Below are 16,457 nucleotides of genomic sequence, written 5' to 3' on the forward strand. Positions count from 1 at the left end.
ACTGAGATCCAGGACATATGAGACAAAGTCAATAGCATCTATAACTTCGTGAGATAGAGGACTCCGTAGATGAGCAGAACACAGTCCAAGCGGATATGCAATAAGCTGGTAAAGTCAATAAAAGATAAGCGGTTCAGTTGAGCAGGCTGTCACAAGAGAAACACAGGGATAGCTGAGCGGCTGAACGCCGACACGAGTAGAGACCACAGGAGAGTGGTAGCGGTAATCCGTGTCTGTGAAGCACACAGAGAACATCACACGAGAGGAGCAATGATGATTCTTGCGGAGGTCAGCAGGAATAGTAGACACGATGAAACACGGGAGAGTTGAAGCGGTCAGGCAACCGGCAATGCAGTAGTCAGGAATCAGCTAGGACTGAAGACACGATGAACACAGGAGAGTTGAAGCGGTCTGGAAACCGGTAATGCAGTAGCGAGGAATCAGCTGGGACTAAAGACACGATGAAACACAGGAGAGTTGAAGGGGTCTGGAAACCAGTAATGCCGTAGCGAGGAATCAGCTGGAACTGATGACACGATGAAACACAGGAGAGTTGAAGCGGTCTGGAAACCGGTAATGCAGTAGCGAGGAATCAGCTGGGACTAAAGACACGATGAAACACAGGAGAGTTGAAGCGGTCTGAAAACCAGTAATGCCGTAGCGAGGAATCAGCTGGAACTGAAGACACGAGGAAACACAGGAACACCTTCAGAGACTCACAGGGAATGAGACTCCAAGAACAGGCAACGAGGTATTGACCACAGGTGCTTTAAATAGGGAGTGTTGCCTGATCAGCCAATTAACTAAAAGCAACAGGTCTGAAGAGTTCATAGAGGCTGCGCATGCGCAGACTGTCAGGATGGCGGGCGGCCACGGTTCCTAACAACGGGAGAAGAGGCACTCATAGTCCGGTGAGTGACAGTGACATAGTTTAAACCAAATTATTTTACATAAACAAGATAGAGTTGTTGAAGAAAATATTTTTTCTTAGACGTGATTCAATCCATGATTTGTTCCACCACAATTTCTCTCCTATGTGGTTCTACTCACTAGACAATTAATAAACATTCACCTTCAGTGCTCAAATAATTTTGTGATGTCTGGTCCGTCACCAGCCAAATCCTTAAGTGAAAACACTTACAAGAGGAAAATTGATAAAAAAGGCCTGCTATCAAATTTCTTTAGATCTTTTGGGGGGTATTCAATTACCCTTGATTTTGCGATATCGCTACTATTTTACGCATTTTAGCGTTAACATAGAGTGCACACAATTCCATTCCCCTTATTTTACGTGTTTAAGTCGGAAATAAACTATGTTACGCAAATTCTCACCTTCTCACCAAGTCTATAGAACAAGTGCAGGCAGGCTATTCAATTGTAAATTATCGCGTTACCGCATGTACAATAAAATCGCGTTTAGTCATTTTTTCAATCGCACCATTGAAGGTGTTTTAAAAGCGTTAATGTATTCTTTAGTTTCAAAAATTATTTTAATAGTTTTTTTTGTTAATATTACACTATTAACTTCTCTCAAATGATGATATAAGTGTATTAAAAAGAACTTTAATCCCATGAAAATAAAAAAGTTTTTAAAATGATATTGAAATACACCCCGTTTTGAAAAAAGCAAATGGTATAGTCCAGTGGATTAAAATTAAAAACATTAGTTACATTTCCCAGTCAACTGGCCTGAGAAAAAGACTTTGCAGAGCTGTTGACTGAGCCAACTGTTTGGATTTGTATTTCTAATTTTTTTTCTAAATTATTAATAGTTTTATATCTACCTGTATTGATCTAGTTAATTTATACTTGATTTTTTATTTTATTTTTTTTAAATAGAAATTTCAAATTTACAAAGGCATTTTCTATTACCGTTTGGCAGTTTATGTATGCAGCATGTATTTATGAATATGCACATGCTGGTTTGCTAGTTGGGGGAGAGGAAGGAAATGGTTTTGAAATAGAGGAGAATGTAGCTGTGCATGTGGCTGCAAATGAGGGAGAGAATGCTGTGGCTCCATTACTTGATGCAAGGCGTCGGGTCCCACGGCCCCGTCTGTACTGCACACGTCGGTTCCTCGATGGGGTCCCTGAGGATGAGGTGATAAGATTATATTGCCTATCCTCAGATGCAATTTATTGCTTATATGACCTCCTTAAAGAGGACCTGGAACCAACAGTCCCCATAAACCATGCTGTGCCTGACTTGGCAAAGCTGCTTGGGGCATTGCATTTCTTAGCGTTGGGAACTTTTCAACCGACATTGTCTGTAATTGCGGGTTTCTCCCAACCCACATTTTCACGGAGTTTGTTCCAGGTCCTTAAAGCCATGAAAAAACATACTAGGGAATTTATAAAATTCCCACAGTCTGAATTAGATTGGCGGTAGGTCAAATCCGATTTTTATAGTGTGGCACGTATGCCAAACGTCCTGGGTGCAATAAAAGATTAAAGAAAAAACTCCTAGGCGCTAAACAAAAACAGACAAATAACAAAACACAGTAATTAAAAGTGTGTATTACAAAATGCTTCTGGCCAGATAGCATTCACAACAATAAAATCAATAAAAATAACAAAAATCAAAAAACAAAACCAATTGGTCCGGAAAAAGCGTGGGTGCTCACAAATGTCTCATCACAAAGTCTCCAATACAGAATCCCTTAAAGGCTTATCTGTCCAGATCCAAGTAAAGGAGAGATCCGTCGCCCCAACCTTCCAGCACAGTATAAAGTGTAATAAAATAAGAACTTACTATAGATTGCACCCATGTGGCACTCACACCTCCGCACAGAATGGAAGAGTTTTCGAAACCGAAAGCACTTCCATTCCATGAATGTACAGATGGTGTGTGATGCCAGAAAAAAAATTCTAAACGTTTGTGTTGGCTTCCCTGGTTCGTCTCATAATTTTTTTATTTTGCAAAATTCAGGACTGTTCAAGAGGTTTGAGGAGGGAGATTTTCCTCATGGATGGCTCCTGGGTAAGTTATATCAACGTATCCGCTATTAATAATTGTTTATAAAATGTGAAGAACAGTAATAAAATGAATGTTTTTTTTTTTAATTAGGTGATGCAGGATATGGGAGCCGGCCCTGGTTGCTCACTCGTGTCCAATCCAATTTCTGAAGCTGAAAGAAGGTACCAAGCGGCACATATAGCCACCAGAGGTGTAATTGAGCATACCTTTGGGATACTTAAGAGCCGGTTCCGCTGTTTGGACAGGTCCGGCGGTGCGCTTCTGTACTCACCATCAAAAGTTTGCCTTATTGTTATTTCTTGCAGCATTCTGCACAATATCTGTTTGGCAAATAATTTGGAGGTAGAGATAGATCCTGATGTTTTACAGGATCAAGACCTTTCTTCAGCCGCAGCATTTGGTCGGGAAACAGGAACTCGTGAGCGCCAGCGTTTAATTTCGGATTTTTTTTCATGTAAGTGTGAATTTTCTTTATGTCATAATTTTTTTTATATATATAATTTAAATAATAACTAATATTTTTTCTTTTATTTTTTTTCAGGACTGTAATTTAATTAGTGGGAGATATCTCAAAAAAATCGTTGAACAGCGTTCGGTTAAAGGTTTTGTTTATATATATTTATTTTTTTTAATTTAAGTTTAATGTTACTAAGTTATTTAAGATTTGAAGGATGAGCTGTGGAGTTTGTTGGAGGTCTACACACATTACCAGCACTCTCTATTGGCCAGGTGGGTGTCATCTTTTTTAAAGTGCACTATGCTATGTTCTGTGTAATGCAACCTTATGTAAAGTATCACTACTGACACATACTCACACTTACTCCAATATGTTCCTGTCACAACCATTTGACTGTGGATTGCAGACGGAACCAGCGGCTGGATTTTGAATAGTGCATAGATTATTGACCCACTTGTATTGGTTTTTTTTTGTTATATATAATGTATACTGTTAAAATACCACACAAATCTTAACTATAAGAGAAATGACTGTTTTGTTGTACCAAAAAAAGTTAATCACTCTTTAAAATGTATTAATACATTTTTTATAACCAATTTGATGTGTTGAAAAAATATTTCTTTTTCTATTATATTGTACAACAATCATTACAAATTTGTTTTCTCAGAAAAAGGTATGGCTCGGTTAAGTGTTGAAGGTAGGTCAATCTGGACAAAACAAATTAATTAAATACATACATATGCCACTTGGCCTACCTAGGACAATTAAACCAGAGGAAAGTCCTTGTTAACTATATAGATTATAATAATGAAAGACACATGTTTTAAAGAAAAAAATAACATATTTTTTAATAATTAACATTTTTTTTCTTTATGCAATATAATTTCTCTATCATTAATTATTTGTGTTTTCTGTGGTCTTTGCTTTTCTTCAATTTCTTGTATTTTTCACAGTAGTTCTTATATCCTCTTCAGTTGTGTGAATTTTTTTTTTTTTTAACATACATTTACATTCTAATTTCAACATTATCATCATTGACAATCAATCCTATTTTAATTTTCAGCAGTATTAAGTATTATCTGGTAAAAATTAGTGATAATCTTTCTGTAACTATGTATTATTTTTTCATTGTTAACATCAATAGCATTAACAATGAAAATATTTTACAATGATTGTTACAATAGTAAAAAACAATAGAATATATAAAAAAAAATGTATTATACATTTATATATCAATAACATACCATGGTTAATTATATGTTAAACTAAATTCTTGTCTTCAGTTCTTCTTTGTGATTACATCATGATTCGTAGCATAGACCGTTGGATAATTATTAAATCTTTTGTCTAAGGGATTTAAACAACAGAAAAATTGTAAATATAATATCTAATAATATAAAATGTAACATAATCAGATTAATGTAAACAAAAATATATATTACACTTACCATTGTTAAATATTGTTCCACTATTTGAAGGATTACTTTCACACTAACTTTGTGTATTTTCAACTAAAAAATGTTAAAATATTTTTTTAAAATATATACATATACATTATATACCTATATATACGCACACACACATATATGTGTGTGTGTATATATATGTTTATGTGTATATATATATGTGTGTGTGTATATATATATATATGTTTGTGTGTGTATGTATGTATATATAGATATATCTATCTATATATATATATATATAACATAAATTTATATCTTTCTGAACTTTTAAAAAGATCTAAATACATACCTTTTTACATGTAATGTTCATTGTGATCATCAAAATTAAATATTTCAAAATGTTCAAACGTTGAAAACTTTTTAAACTTGTTGCTCCAAATTTATAAATCGATCAATTATATCTTCTTTTATTTCTGAAAAAAATAAATTAGAAAAAAAACAGATTATTTAAGAAATATATTGTTACTAAATTTTGTTTCTTTGGTTACATGTGTCTTACTAATTATTTAATATGAAATATGACCATAGATTGGGTTAGTGAACGTAATAAATAAATAAGTATTTGACATTTTATTAGATAATAAAAAAATATTAGATTAAAATTGACTTACGTTGGGGGTAGATTGCATCACTGGATCCTCTGATGATGATGATGATAGAAGTCTTCTTGCAGATTGCAAATTTTCTGGGTTTGGCCTTGCAGACGGCACTGTCAAATCCAACGGTATTTCTGGGGTCCTTAAGCTGGTTATAGCACTTTGATGTTGTCCTGTTTGAGGGATGGTTCCTGACAGATTCCACTCTGGAAAGTTAACCGAAAGATTTTCCAAATGCCTTCTTGATCGCATTTCTTCATTTAAACTTTGAAGGTTGGTGGCTATCAGGATATTGGCTGCTGAAGTCTGTTGCTGGTTCTGAGAAATTTGGTCTAGAGTATTGGAAATTCTTCCAATACTCACTTCGATTCTCTCTTGGGAGGCTAAGATTCCAGAAAGAATAGTGCCAATGTCTCTATTGGTGTTAATCTGTAATTGCCTCTGTTTTAACATTTCCTCTGAAAGTCCAACAATGGCATCTTTGATTCCCCTCATGTTGTCTTCCATTGTTCTCCTAAACACTTCCTGCGAGTTTTCCATTTCTCTTGCAAAGGTTGTAATTCTAGAAAAACTAGATGTGGAAGGTGCACTTTCTCCACGTTGCATTCTTGATTGTGAGGTGTCTTCCAAACGCTGAAATGTTTGCTGCATGGCCTCAAAAGCTGTTGTTGTAGCTATTTTTTTTTTAAATAAACATATACACATACATACACCTATTTATATAGAAAGATGCTATATTGTTTTACATAAATAAAAAAAAAATAATTTATGACTCTACACTTACGCTGAACCACAGGAATTTCTGGTGAAAACGTTGCAGAAACAGACTGATGGGAATCTTCAGATTCTGGATAAATAAAACATAATTAAATTATTAAATGACGTTAGTTACATTTGTCAGTATGATAATGTCAGTATGAACATTGCACTTTGTAATGAGGATGTAAATGTACTGCTAGGTACACAAAACGATTGATTTCTATCCTAAACGGCAAAACTATATACCTTTAACCAGTGGTCTATGATGAAATTTAGAAATAGCTGCAAAGTGGAAATTTAGAAGTGACGGTATATAAAATGAAATTGAATGGATTTTATAGTTTTACTATTAAAGCAGTAGGAGAAGTGACGGTATAGCACACCACTGTATATATACACCACAGCTTTGACAAATGCCTTTAACAAAAAACACTATACTTACAAACATTGTCCAAAGAGAATTTTTACTAACCATTTCCCGCAAAATCACATGTTTCAGTATCATAAATATGGGTTACATCACTGTCTGCAGCTCGTGTCTCTTGTTGCTCCTCCCTCCGGTTTTCTAAAGCTAAACAATAATACATGATATGTTGCTTTTATAATCTAAAATTGTAAATGATTTATTTCATCACCAACATATTAATATATTATTTTCAAATATTTACAATTTGAAATATTTATCAAATAAAAAAAAAAATGCATTGCAATGTTGATTGTAGACTGTATATTGGACTATCATTTACCTGTAACTGATTCAGAAATGTTCTGCACTGACGCCAATTCTGTCCTTGAGGTACATGGCTGCTCTTCTAACACAGTCTCTGAATCTTAAGCAATGTTAAAATTTTGCATAAAATAGGATTTTAATAAATTAAAATTTATTTTTTTAACCAACCTCTTCTTCTTTTTTCAATGATGTTAGTCAATCTAGAAACTGATGAATCAATTATTCTTTTTCTTTGCATTTCTGTTTGAAATAGGTTTGTTTAAGATAATTAAGACATTGATATATTATTTTTTTTAAAAAACAACAACAAAAAAAAAACATTAATCATACATACCTGTTGTTGCCACACGTGATTTTTTTTTCTTAGAGAGTGTGATGTCTTTCTGTGTTTGAACAACCCGAAAAACAAAAAATTAAAAATGATATTTAGATATTGATTGAATGAGTCACATACATATATTTATAAAAAAAAAATTTGCCTGACACTCAAAATTGAACCCTGACAAAAAGGTTAAAAATAAAAATTTGTTAACTATGGGCCTGATTCATTAAGGATTTAACTTTAGAAACTGCTTATTTTTGTCTCCTGTACAAAAGCATGTTACAAGGGCTGCAAAATAGTATTCTATTTTGCACATAGGTTAAATACGGACTGTTTTTTCATGTAGCACACCAAAATAGTTGATGGCTTATTTCTACAATTTAAAGTTGACATTTGTGTGCTACATGAAAAAAAAGTTAGCATTTAACTTATGTGCAAAACAGAATACTAATTTGCACACCTTGCATTGTAACATGGTTTTGTCCAGGATACTTAAATAAGTTTCTAAAGTTAAGATCCTTAATGAATCAGGGCCCATGTAATTAAATATATTAGAATAAAAAATTTAAAAAAAGATATGGCTCGAGACCAAACTCCTCCTTTATATGCCTTCTTTGACAGTATCATTATATATATATATATACACACTAGACATACCAACACATACATCGAAACACACACATACTTATATATCTATATATAAATATCTGTACATATCTACACACACACACATATAGATATATATATATATAAATACATATATATCTATATATGTTGATGTATATATATCTATGTAGGTATGTGTGTGTGTACATATATTAAAATATATACACATACATACTATGGTGTAACAGACAAGAAAACAAACACACAAACATGTGTACGTTTTAGACCATAAAAACAGTATATTAAAGCTAGACATGTATATATAAGAGTGTTTATTAAGATATAAATAGATCAATATCTAAAATATAACCCCAATGGCTATATTGATCCATTTATATCTTAATAAACACTCTTATATATACACGTCTACCTTTAATATACTGTTTTTATAGTCTAAAACGTACACGTTTGTGTGTATGTGTGTGTTTGTTTTCTTGTCTGTTACACCATAGTATGTATGTGTATATATTTTAATATATGTATACACACACACACACCTACAAAGAAAGATATATATATATATATATATATAAAATCATATGCACACATTCACAATCACCTGTTTTCGGTTTATTCATTCATCTTTATCAAAAATATAACCACAATGGGTATATTTTAGATAAAGATGAATGAGTATAAATAAAACAGTGGTGATTGAGAATGTGTGCATATAAAATATATATAATTCTAATTTAAAAAACCATTTGGCTGCAGTATATACACCCACACCCACATCTTATGTTATTATTTCCGTGGGGTGCTTTATCTGTATATTGGTTTGTATGTATACAGATTTTAATGGACATGACCCCTTAATGACCCCTGGGCAATTATAACATAGGATTTTTGTGTGTGTGTGTGTATATACTTTAGACATGAAATATGTGTGTGTGTGTGTGTGTGTGTGTGTGTGTGTGTGTGTGTGTGTGTACATGTGTGTGCCTGCCAATATATAAGTATGAATATAGTCAAACAAAAAACACTTACCAACTTTGCTGTCAGGACGTCCTGTTGACCTTTTCTTAGATGGGCGCTTGGAAGTTGGCTCTACAATTAAATTTAACAGTGTTTAAAATTATTTAAAAAAAAAAAAAAGATTAAAAAAATGAATAAACACATCATCATAGATATAAACATATATACATACCTTCAGATAAATATGTTGAAGGTTCCTCTTTGTCCACAGCACATTCCACGAGCACAGGATCCAGGACCTCAGACAGCCTCACTTCCCAGGGTTTCATGCTGATATTTGCAGGTTTGCCACCACCAGTTCCTTTTGCATGCCTCTTGGACGCAGCCATCTTCTTCTTTACAATCCGCTTGCATTCCCGTTTCCTGCAATACTCAACAGATTTTGGCACTTGCCCACAAGAAGTCACCGTGTCAGAGATCTGACGCCAGATCTGGTTCCTCTGTTGATGACTTGTGACATGTGCCCGTTTACCATAAAGTACATCATAGTTAGTTACTATCTTGTCCACCAGGATGTTGTTCTGCTGCTCAGAGAATCGAGGTGCTCTGGTGATGTTACTACCACCCTCCTCAGGATCATCCCCATCATCATCTTCTTCAGCCACTGTAGATTGCTGCGAGAGTCTGGTAGACACTTTTAGAAGGAATCTCTGTCTTCTTCTTTCTTGTGCTCAATCTCTTTCCTCTGTTCCATGCTGCCACTCTTCTCCACTGCTGATATCTTCATTATTTTTTATTATAGAAATGTGGGTGGGAAATTGCGAACGGGGGGAAAAGTGTAAAAAAAAAAGAAATTCATAGAAGAAGGATATTACGCGATAAGGTGCTGGGTTTGGTATTACAATTGAATACTGTCATTTCCGGGAAGTTGAATTGTTGCGATCTACGTTGTTCCGTTTATTAGCGATATATTACGCAAATAAGCGGACAATTGAATACCCCTGGGCTTAACTCTATCCTTCTCGCCGCTTGGCCTTTCAGACTCTCATTGCTGCCCCAAATGTGGCTCTCCTCGGGCGGACCTAACACATTGTTTTTTGGACTGCCAAAAAAAAAAATTCTGAACCCAGGTATGGAGGTTCTCAATAGCTCACTTGGTGACCTTCGCCCCTCTGTCGCGAGAGTGGGCGATTTTGGGATTTTACCAAAAGAGTGTAAGATCAGTAAAGGTTATCAGAAAGTGTTGTTGGCCATTTCGGCGGCGGCCAGAAAGAGTGTCCTCCAGGTCAGGGCCCAGAATAATCCCCCCCCCCCCATTTTCACTTTTTAAGGAATAATTATACCATATCCTCCGCATGGATTGGATTGTAGCCTCCTTGACTAAGGAGACTAAAGTGAGACAATTTTTGACACCTGGGAGTATGATAGATCTTCTCCCACATTCTCATAGGATTCAGATTTGGAAAAGTTTTCATAACACATCCTGGTATGAACTGAGGATGTGTATCAATGACCTCCCAACTACGCTGTCTACAACGGACTGATGTGCTAATTTTTAATTACTTGTAAACCTCTTTATTAGTTGTGCTATTACTACAAGGACTACTATGTAAGCGATCAAATTGTTATTATGCTTTTTTTATTGTTTCTTCTTCGTTGTACCTACTTTTTATACATGCTGAGAATCCCTGGGGTATCTGCACAATCTCCACTCCTCTGGTACTTCAGATGGCATATATGGGGTCCTGTTAGTTCCAGATTTTACTGCCCTTTCCAACCAACGTGTTTTAACCTCTTTGGACAGGTCTTTTTGAAAAACATATTATATTTTTTTCATATGTACACTGAGGGATTATACCTGGAAGGAATTCTCAGCATAGAGGGAAGACAAAAGATCTAAATAAATTTGATAGCAGGCCTTTTTATGAATTTTCCTCTTGTAAGTGTTTTCACTTAAGGATTTGGCTGGTGAAGGACCAGACATAAATTCACATTGAAATTATTTGAGCACTGAAGGCGATTGTTTATTAATTGTCTAGTAAGTAGAACCACATAGGAGAGAAATTGTGGTGGAACAAATCATGGATTGAATCACGTCTAAGAAAAATATTTTCTTCAACAACTCTATCTTGTTTATGTAAAATAATTGGGTTTAAACAATGTCACTGTCACTCACCGGACTGTGAGTGCTACTTCCCGTGTATTCAGGAACCGTGGCCGTCCGCCATCCTGAGGGTCTGCACATGTGCAGCCCTTATCAAGCCTTCAGTACCTGTTGCTTTTAATTGATTGGATGATCAGACAACCCTCCCTATTTAAACCACCTGTGATCATTACCTGGTTGCCTGATCTTGGAGTCTCATTCCCCATGAGCCTCTGAAGGTGTTCCTGTGTTCCTCGTGTATTCAGCTCCTGCTGATTCCCGTTTATTCTATTGTGGTTTCCAGACCACTTCAACTCTCCTGTGTTCATCGTGTCTGCACTCAGCTGATTCCTATCCGCTGCCTCCGTTGCTTCTACAGAGTTCCTGCTCACTTCAACTCTCCTGTGTTCATCGTGTCTGCAACCAGCTGATTCCTATCCGCTGCCTCCGTTGCTTCTACAGAGTTCCTGCTCACTTCAACTCTCCTGTGTTCATCGTGTCAGCGCTCCGCTGCTTCCATCTCTACTACTGGATATCAGACCGCCTCAACTCTCCCATGTTCTTCATGTTTCTAGTTCCACTTACTACTGCTTCCTGAGTATTGCCTCGTTCATGCTGGTTTACCTGCCGTGCGCTGCACCAACCTGATTACCGCTTCCACCTTCCAGTGGTCTCTCCTCCTGCCGGCCTTCAGCCGTTCAGGTATCCCTGCACGTCTCTCTGACAGCCTGCTCTCCTGAACCGCGGTATGCATACTTCTCATTGACTTTGCTTGTGTATTGCATATCCATCTGGACTGAGTTGTGTTCTCCTCCGGAGTCTCCTATCCACTGAGGCTATTGCTACCATTGACTTTGTTTCCTATTGCCTGGATAGTTATTGTGACTTTGTATACTTAAGCAGTGCTGCTCAGTTATCATTGTATTGTGGATATCATCGTGGGATCAAGTTCTGTGTGCCCCGTGTATACTCTGCATTACATTCATCTCCTCGTGCCCCTCCTCACATATATATTGCAGTGGTACAACTTGCTGATGCAGACCACTGACTCCTGTTCCCTGTGACACCAGTTTCAAGTATCCTCTCACATAAGCAGTGGTACAACTTGCTATACGCAGACCACTGACTTCCCTGTTACCTACCTTCACCTGGATTCCATTCCTTCACCTAGACAGCGGTACAACTTGCTATATGCAGACCGCTGACTCTCACTACCTCCTCGCTACTCCTGGACATTCCTCCTCACTATAGCAGTGGTACAACTTGCTATACGCAGACCACTGACTTTCCTCACGTTTCCTTGTCCATCTAGTTCCTCGTGTACAGTCATCTACTCTTTACCAGTGCTGCTAGTCATAGACTTTCCTCGAGCATTCTCTCACCATCTGCTGTTTCTCCTGTTCCGTTGTCACCCTGCTACCAGAGAACCATATTACCAACTATATTACTCTGGTAAGTCCATCAGCTGGTGATATCCTGGGCAAAGACTCCTAGTGCCCGTGACAGTCACACTATGTTCTGTTTATTTTTTCACATGCATTACATCACTTCAAAATAACACGAAGGGAAGGATCACAATATTGTGACATATGGATCTCGTCATTTAAATAGAAGTATTCTTTCCATTATATATGTTTGTAATTGTTTATTTCGTGCAAGGTGTTTATTCATCCAAATGTGGTTTTAAACTTCTATTGATTTGAAGAGTTATGTGAATACACTCAGTGGCGCTGATTATCTCCACATGATTGGGATAACCCATTGGAGAGGACATTGTTACAACCTGTTCCGAAACATAAAGTTATATCACACCATTAGTTTATGCTCATCTTGACTACACTAAATCTATACAGGCCTATATCAATGGCAAGATAGATTTCCTGATCCAACTCCTGATATCCTATTAAAAGCATAAGATGCCTCAATTAGAGTATTACCAGCTATGACATATGCAGAATTTTCTTTTAACATTTATCACAGGGCTTAACTCTATCTTTCCTGCCGCTTGGCCTTTCAGACTCTCATTGCTACCCCAAATGTGGCTCTCCTCGGGCGGACCTAACACATTGTTTTTTGGACTGCCCACTTATTAAAAAATTCTGAACCCAGGTATGGAGGTTCTCAATAGCTCACTTGGTGACCTTCGCCCCTCTGTCGCGAGAGTGGGTGATTTTGGGATTTTACCAAAAGAGTGTAAGATCAGTAAAGGTTATCAGAAAGTGTTGTTGGCCATTTCGGCGGCGGCCAGAAAGAGTGTCCTCCAGGTCAGGGCCCAGAATAATCCCCCCCCCCCATTTTCACTTTTTAAGGAATAATTATACCATATCCTCCGCATGGATTGGATTGTAGCCTCCTTGACTAAGGAGACTAAAGTGAGACAATTTTTGACACCTGGGAGTATGATAGATCTTCTCCCACATTCTCATAGGATTCAGATTTGGAAAAGTTTTCATAACACATCCTGGTATGAACTGAGGATGTGTATCAATGACCTCCCAACTACGCTGTCTACAACGGACTGATGTGCTAATTTTTAATTACTTGTAAACCTCTTTATTAGTTGTGCTATTACTACAAGGACTACTATGTAAGCGATCAAATTGTTATTATGCTTTTTTTTATTGTTTCTTCTTCGTTGTACCTACTTTTTATACATGCTGAGAATCCCTGGGGTATCTGCACAATCTCCACTCCTCTGGTACTTCAGATGGCATATATGGGGTCCTGTTAGTTCCAGATTTTACTGCCCTTTCCACCAACGCTTTTCAACCTCTTTGGACAGGTCTTTTTGAAAAACATATTATATTTTTTTCATATGTACACTGAGGGATAATACCTGGAAGGAATTCTCAGCATAGAGGGAAGACAAAAGATCTAAATAAATTTGATAGCAGGTCTTTTATGAATTTTCCTCTTGTAAATGTTTTCACTTAAGGATTTGGCTGGTGACGGACCAGACGTCACTTCACATTGAAATTATTTGAGCACTGAAGGCGATTGGTTATTAATTGTCTAGTAAGTAGAACCACATAGGAGAGAAATTGTGGTGGAACAAATCATGGATTGAATCACGTCTAAGAAAAAATATTTTCTTCAACAACTCTATCTTGTTTATGTAAAAATAATTGGGTTTAAACAATGTCACACTATGTTATATGTTTATTTTTTCACATGCAATACATCACTTCAAAATAACACGAAGGGAAGGATCACAATATTGTGACATATGGATCTCGTCATTTGAATAGAAGTATTCTTTCCATTATATATGTTTGTAATTGTTTATTTCGTGCAATGTGTTTATTCATCCAAATGTGGTTTTAAACTTCTGTTGATTTGTAGAGTTATGTGAATACACTCAGTGGCGCTGATTATCTCCACATGATTGGGATAACCCATTGGAGAGAACATTGTTACAACCTGTTCCGAAACATAAAGTTATATCACACCATTAGTTTATGCTCATCTTGACTACACTAAATCTAATATATGCTAGGGGATAGGAGCAGAGAGAGAGTAAAATATCTGATGCTTAAGCATGAGTCTCAGGTCTCTGTAAGGACCTATTTATCAAAAAAAGAATCAAGTGTATGCCCAGGTGCCCAAGTTGCAAAGGACTAGGAAGCCATGCAGTCTAGAAAATCAGGATTGCGAAGCAAAGGGAAGTACGGAAATGCATGTGGGAATAATAATTTTAAAAATAAATTTTCAGAAAGCCAAATCCAATCTGGCAGAGTCGGAGCAGGTTAGTAGCACTGGGAGCACCTGAACAAAATACGGAAGTCTGAGAAATGTGATCATTTTGATCAATTTTAATCTGCCTCCAAAGGAAAGACAGCATTTGTCCCATCCCCTCAAGTCGTTCAGCTGCTGTTATGGCTTTGGAAATATTGATATGATACAGTAAGGAGATATCCTTGGAAAGCTGTATGGCAACGTCTGCCGCCCACGATGGTCTCACATCTCCTCTTTGAAGATACATAGCCACTGACTTATCAAAATTGACCATGAATCCCGAGACCAAGCCAAATTCTTTAATCCTATCCATTAGGGGTTAAAGAGAAAATTACGGATTGGACAGGTACAGCATAACATGATCAGCAAAGGCCATGATTTTAAGTTCTTTTGTGCCAATTTTGATTCCTTCTAAAAGGTCCCGGTTCTTCAGAACCCTGAGCATTGGGTCAAACACCAAGTTGAAAAGGAGTGGAGATAGAGGGCTTCCTCTCCGTTCTTGACGTAGTATATCTAATGACTGTTTCTTATTTTCTGTTGAATCTATGTATAACACTGTGAATATTTTATGTAACCTTTCAAAGTGTATTTGGTTAACTGACCTGACCTATGCAAGTGTCAATGGTCTTTTGAAAGCAGCCAGGCCCAGAGACAGATATCTGAGTAGTTTGTGTATGCAGAGGAGTTAGGCTTAGCCAGGCAGAAAGACCAGAGGCGAGAGATTCTCTGAGGTGCCCAAACATATATCTTAGTGATAGATAATTTACTTCGGGAAAACTCTGTGAAATTTTGGGAATCAATCTGACTTAATTGAAAGCGTAAATTCCTAAGGTAGGGGTGAAGAGCTTGCAGGAAGGTTTTAAAATCTACAATAAGGTGTGCATTTCATGAGGGGTCTATCAAGACTGAAATGTCCCATCCTTTTCTTTGTGTTCCCTCACACACAGCAAGACTACGTCGTAAGTAGTACTCTGATTCTATTTTCTATTTTATTTTTTGAAACTTATGTACAGCCTAATGTATGTTTGTTTATTACCTTTTTGTAAATAAGCCTTGGAAATATTTTTCAGATTAAACATATTTAATCTAGCGTATTCTTCCGTGATTCCTTGTGAACTTACGAAGTCCAGGGCGGCTCATGCTACATATGTATGTGATTTAAGTGTGAAACATTAGTACGTGGTTCTGATGAACGCAAGGACACCATAATAAATCATTTGTGGTGGCAGAAAAGGTGTATTCATTGTTAATTAACTAAGGTGATGCCAGTCACGGAGAGCTGTTCAGTTTGCTGTATCTGGGTCGTTTGTGATACCATGTTCCCCATGTCATCTTTAATTTAGATCCCGTTAGGCCATTGATCAGCAGAGAGGCAGAAGGATTCATGTAAAAGAACGCTATTAACGCCTTAAAATACCGCATATGGGATAAGAGTTCATGTAAATACTTGTCACACACCGCTTACCCACGGCTGCCACCCGGTAACCTGAGCATCATTCATTCCTCATTCTCTGCTTCTTCCTTGGCTGTCAGGCCAGCAATCGACTCTGCACATGCGCAGACAATCATCTCACCTGTGTTCACCTGTCCCGTTCATTCATTGGTTACCTCTCATTTATAAGGCTCCTCCCAGCTTCTCTTAGTGCTGGTTCTTCTCGTTAGACTCCTGGCCTCGAAACAGCTCATGCACT

The 16,457-nt window shown here is 36.8% G+C and overlaps 1 protein-coding gene and 1 long non-coding RNA gene across 2 annotated transcripts; both read right to left on the reverse strand.

The window, feature by feature from the left end:
* Positions 1–4,305: 4,305 nt before the first annotated feature.
* On the reverse strand, positions 4,306–6,525 carry LOC142107363 (uncharacterized). The gene is made up of 3 exons (XR_012679952.1): positions 5,512–6,525; positions 5,190–5,313; positions 4,306–4,781 (listed from the first exon to the last, which is right to left on the reverse strand). It is a non-coding gene; the product is annotated as an uncharacterized LOC142107363 (long non-coding RNA).
* A 2,022-nt stretch (positions 6,526–8,547) lies between these two features.
* LOC142145102 (uncharacterized) lies at positions 8,548–15,079 on the reverse strand. The gene is made up of 4 exons (XM_075204552.1): positions 14,810–15,079; positions 9,121–9,562; positions 8,961–9,020; positions 8,548–8,555 (listed from the first exon to the last, which is right to left on the reverse strand). The coding sequence occupies exons 1-4, from the start codon at positions 15,077–15,079 to the stop codon at positions 8,548–8,550; spliced, it is 780 nt and encodes a 259-aa protein (XP_075060653.1).
* Between the last annotated feature and the right edge of the window lie 1,378 nt (positions 15,080–16,457).

This window comes from Mixophyes fleayi, chromosome 1 (genome assembly GCF_038048845.1).
Source record: "Mixophyes fleayi isolate aMixFle1 chromosome 1, aMixFle1.hap1, whole genome shotgun sequence".
In the NCBI taxonomy this organism is placed as follows: Eukaryota; Metazoa; Chordata; class Amphibia; order Anura; family Limnodynastidae; genus Mixophyes; species Mixophyes fleayi.

What these genes read in the sequence shown, in the direction of transcription:
- LOC142145102 (XM_075204552.1), bottom strand. Translation starts at nt 15,079, where the DNA reads ATGGATAGGATTAAAGAATTTGGCTTGGTCTCGGGATTCATGGTCAAT. An exon ending in ATCACATTTCTCAGACTTCC is followed by an intron (nt 9,563 to 14,809) that starts GTATTTTGTTCA and finishes AGACTCTCGCAG; the next exon opens with CAATCTACAGTGGCTGAAGA. An exon ending in TTCAACATATTTATCTGAAG is followed by an intron (nt 9,021 to 9,120) that starts GTATGTATATAT and finishes ATTTAATTGTAG; the next exon opens with AGCCAACTTCCAAGCGCCCA.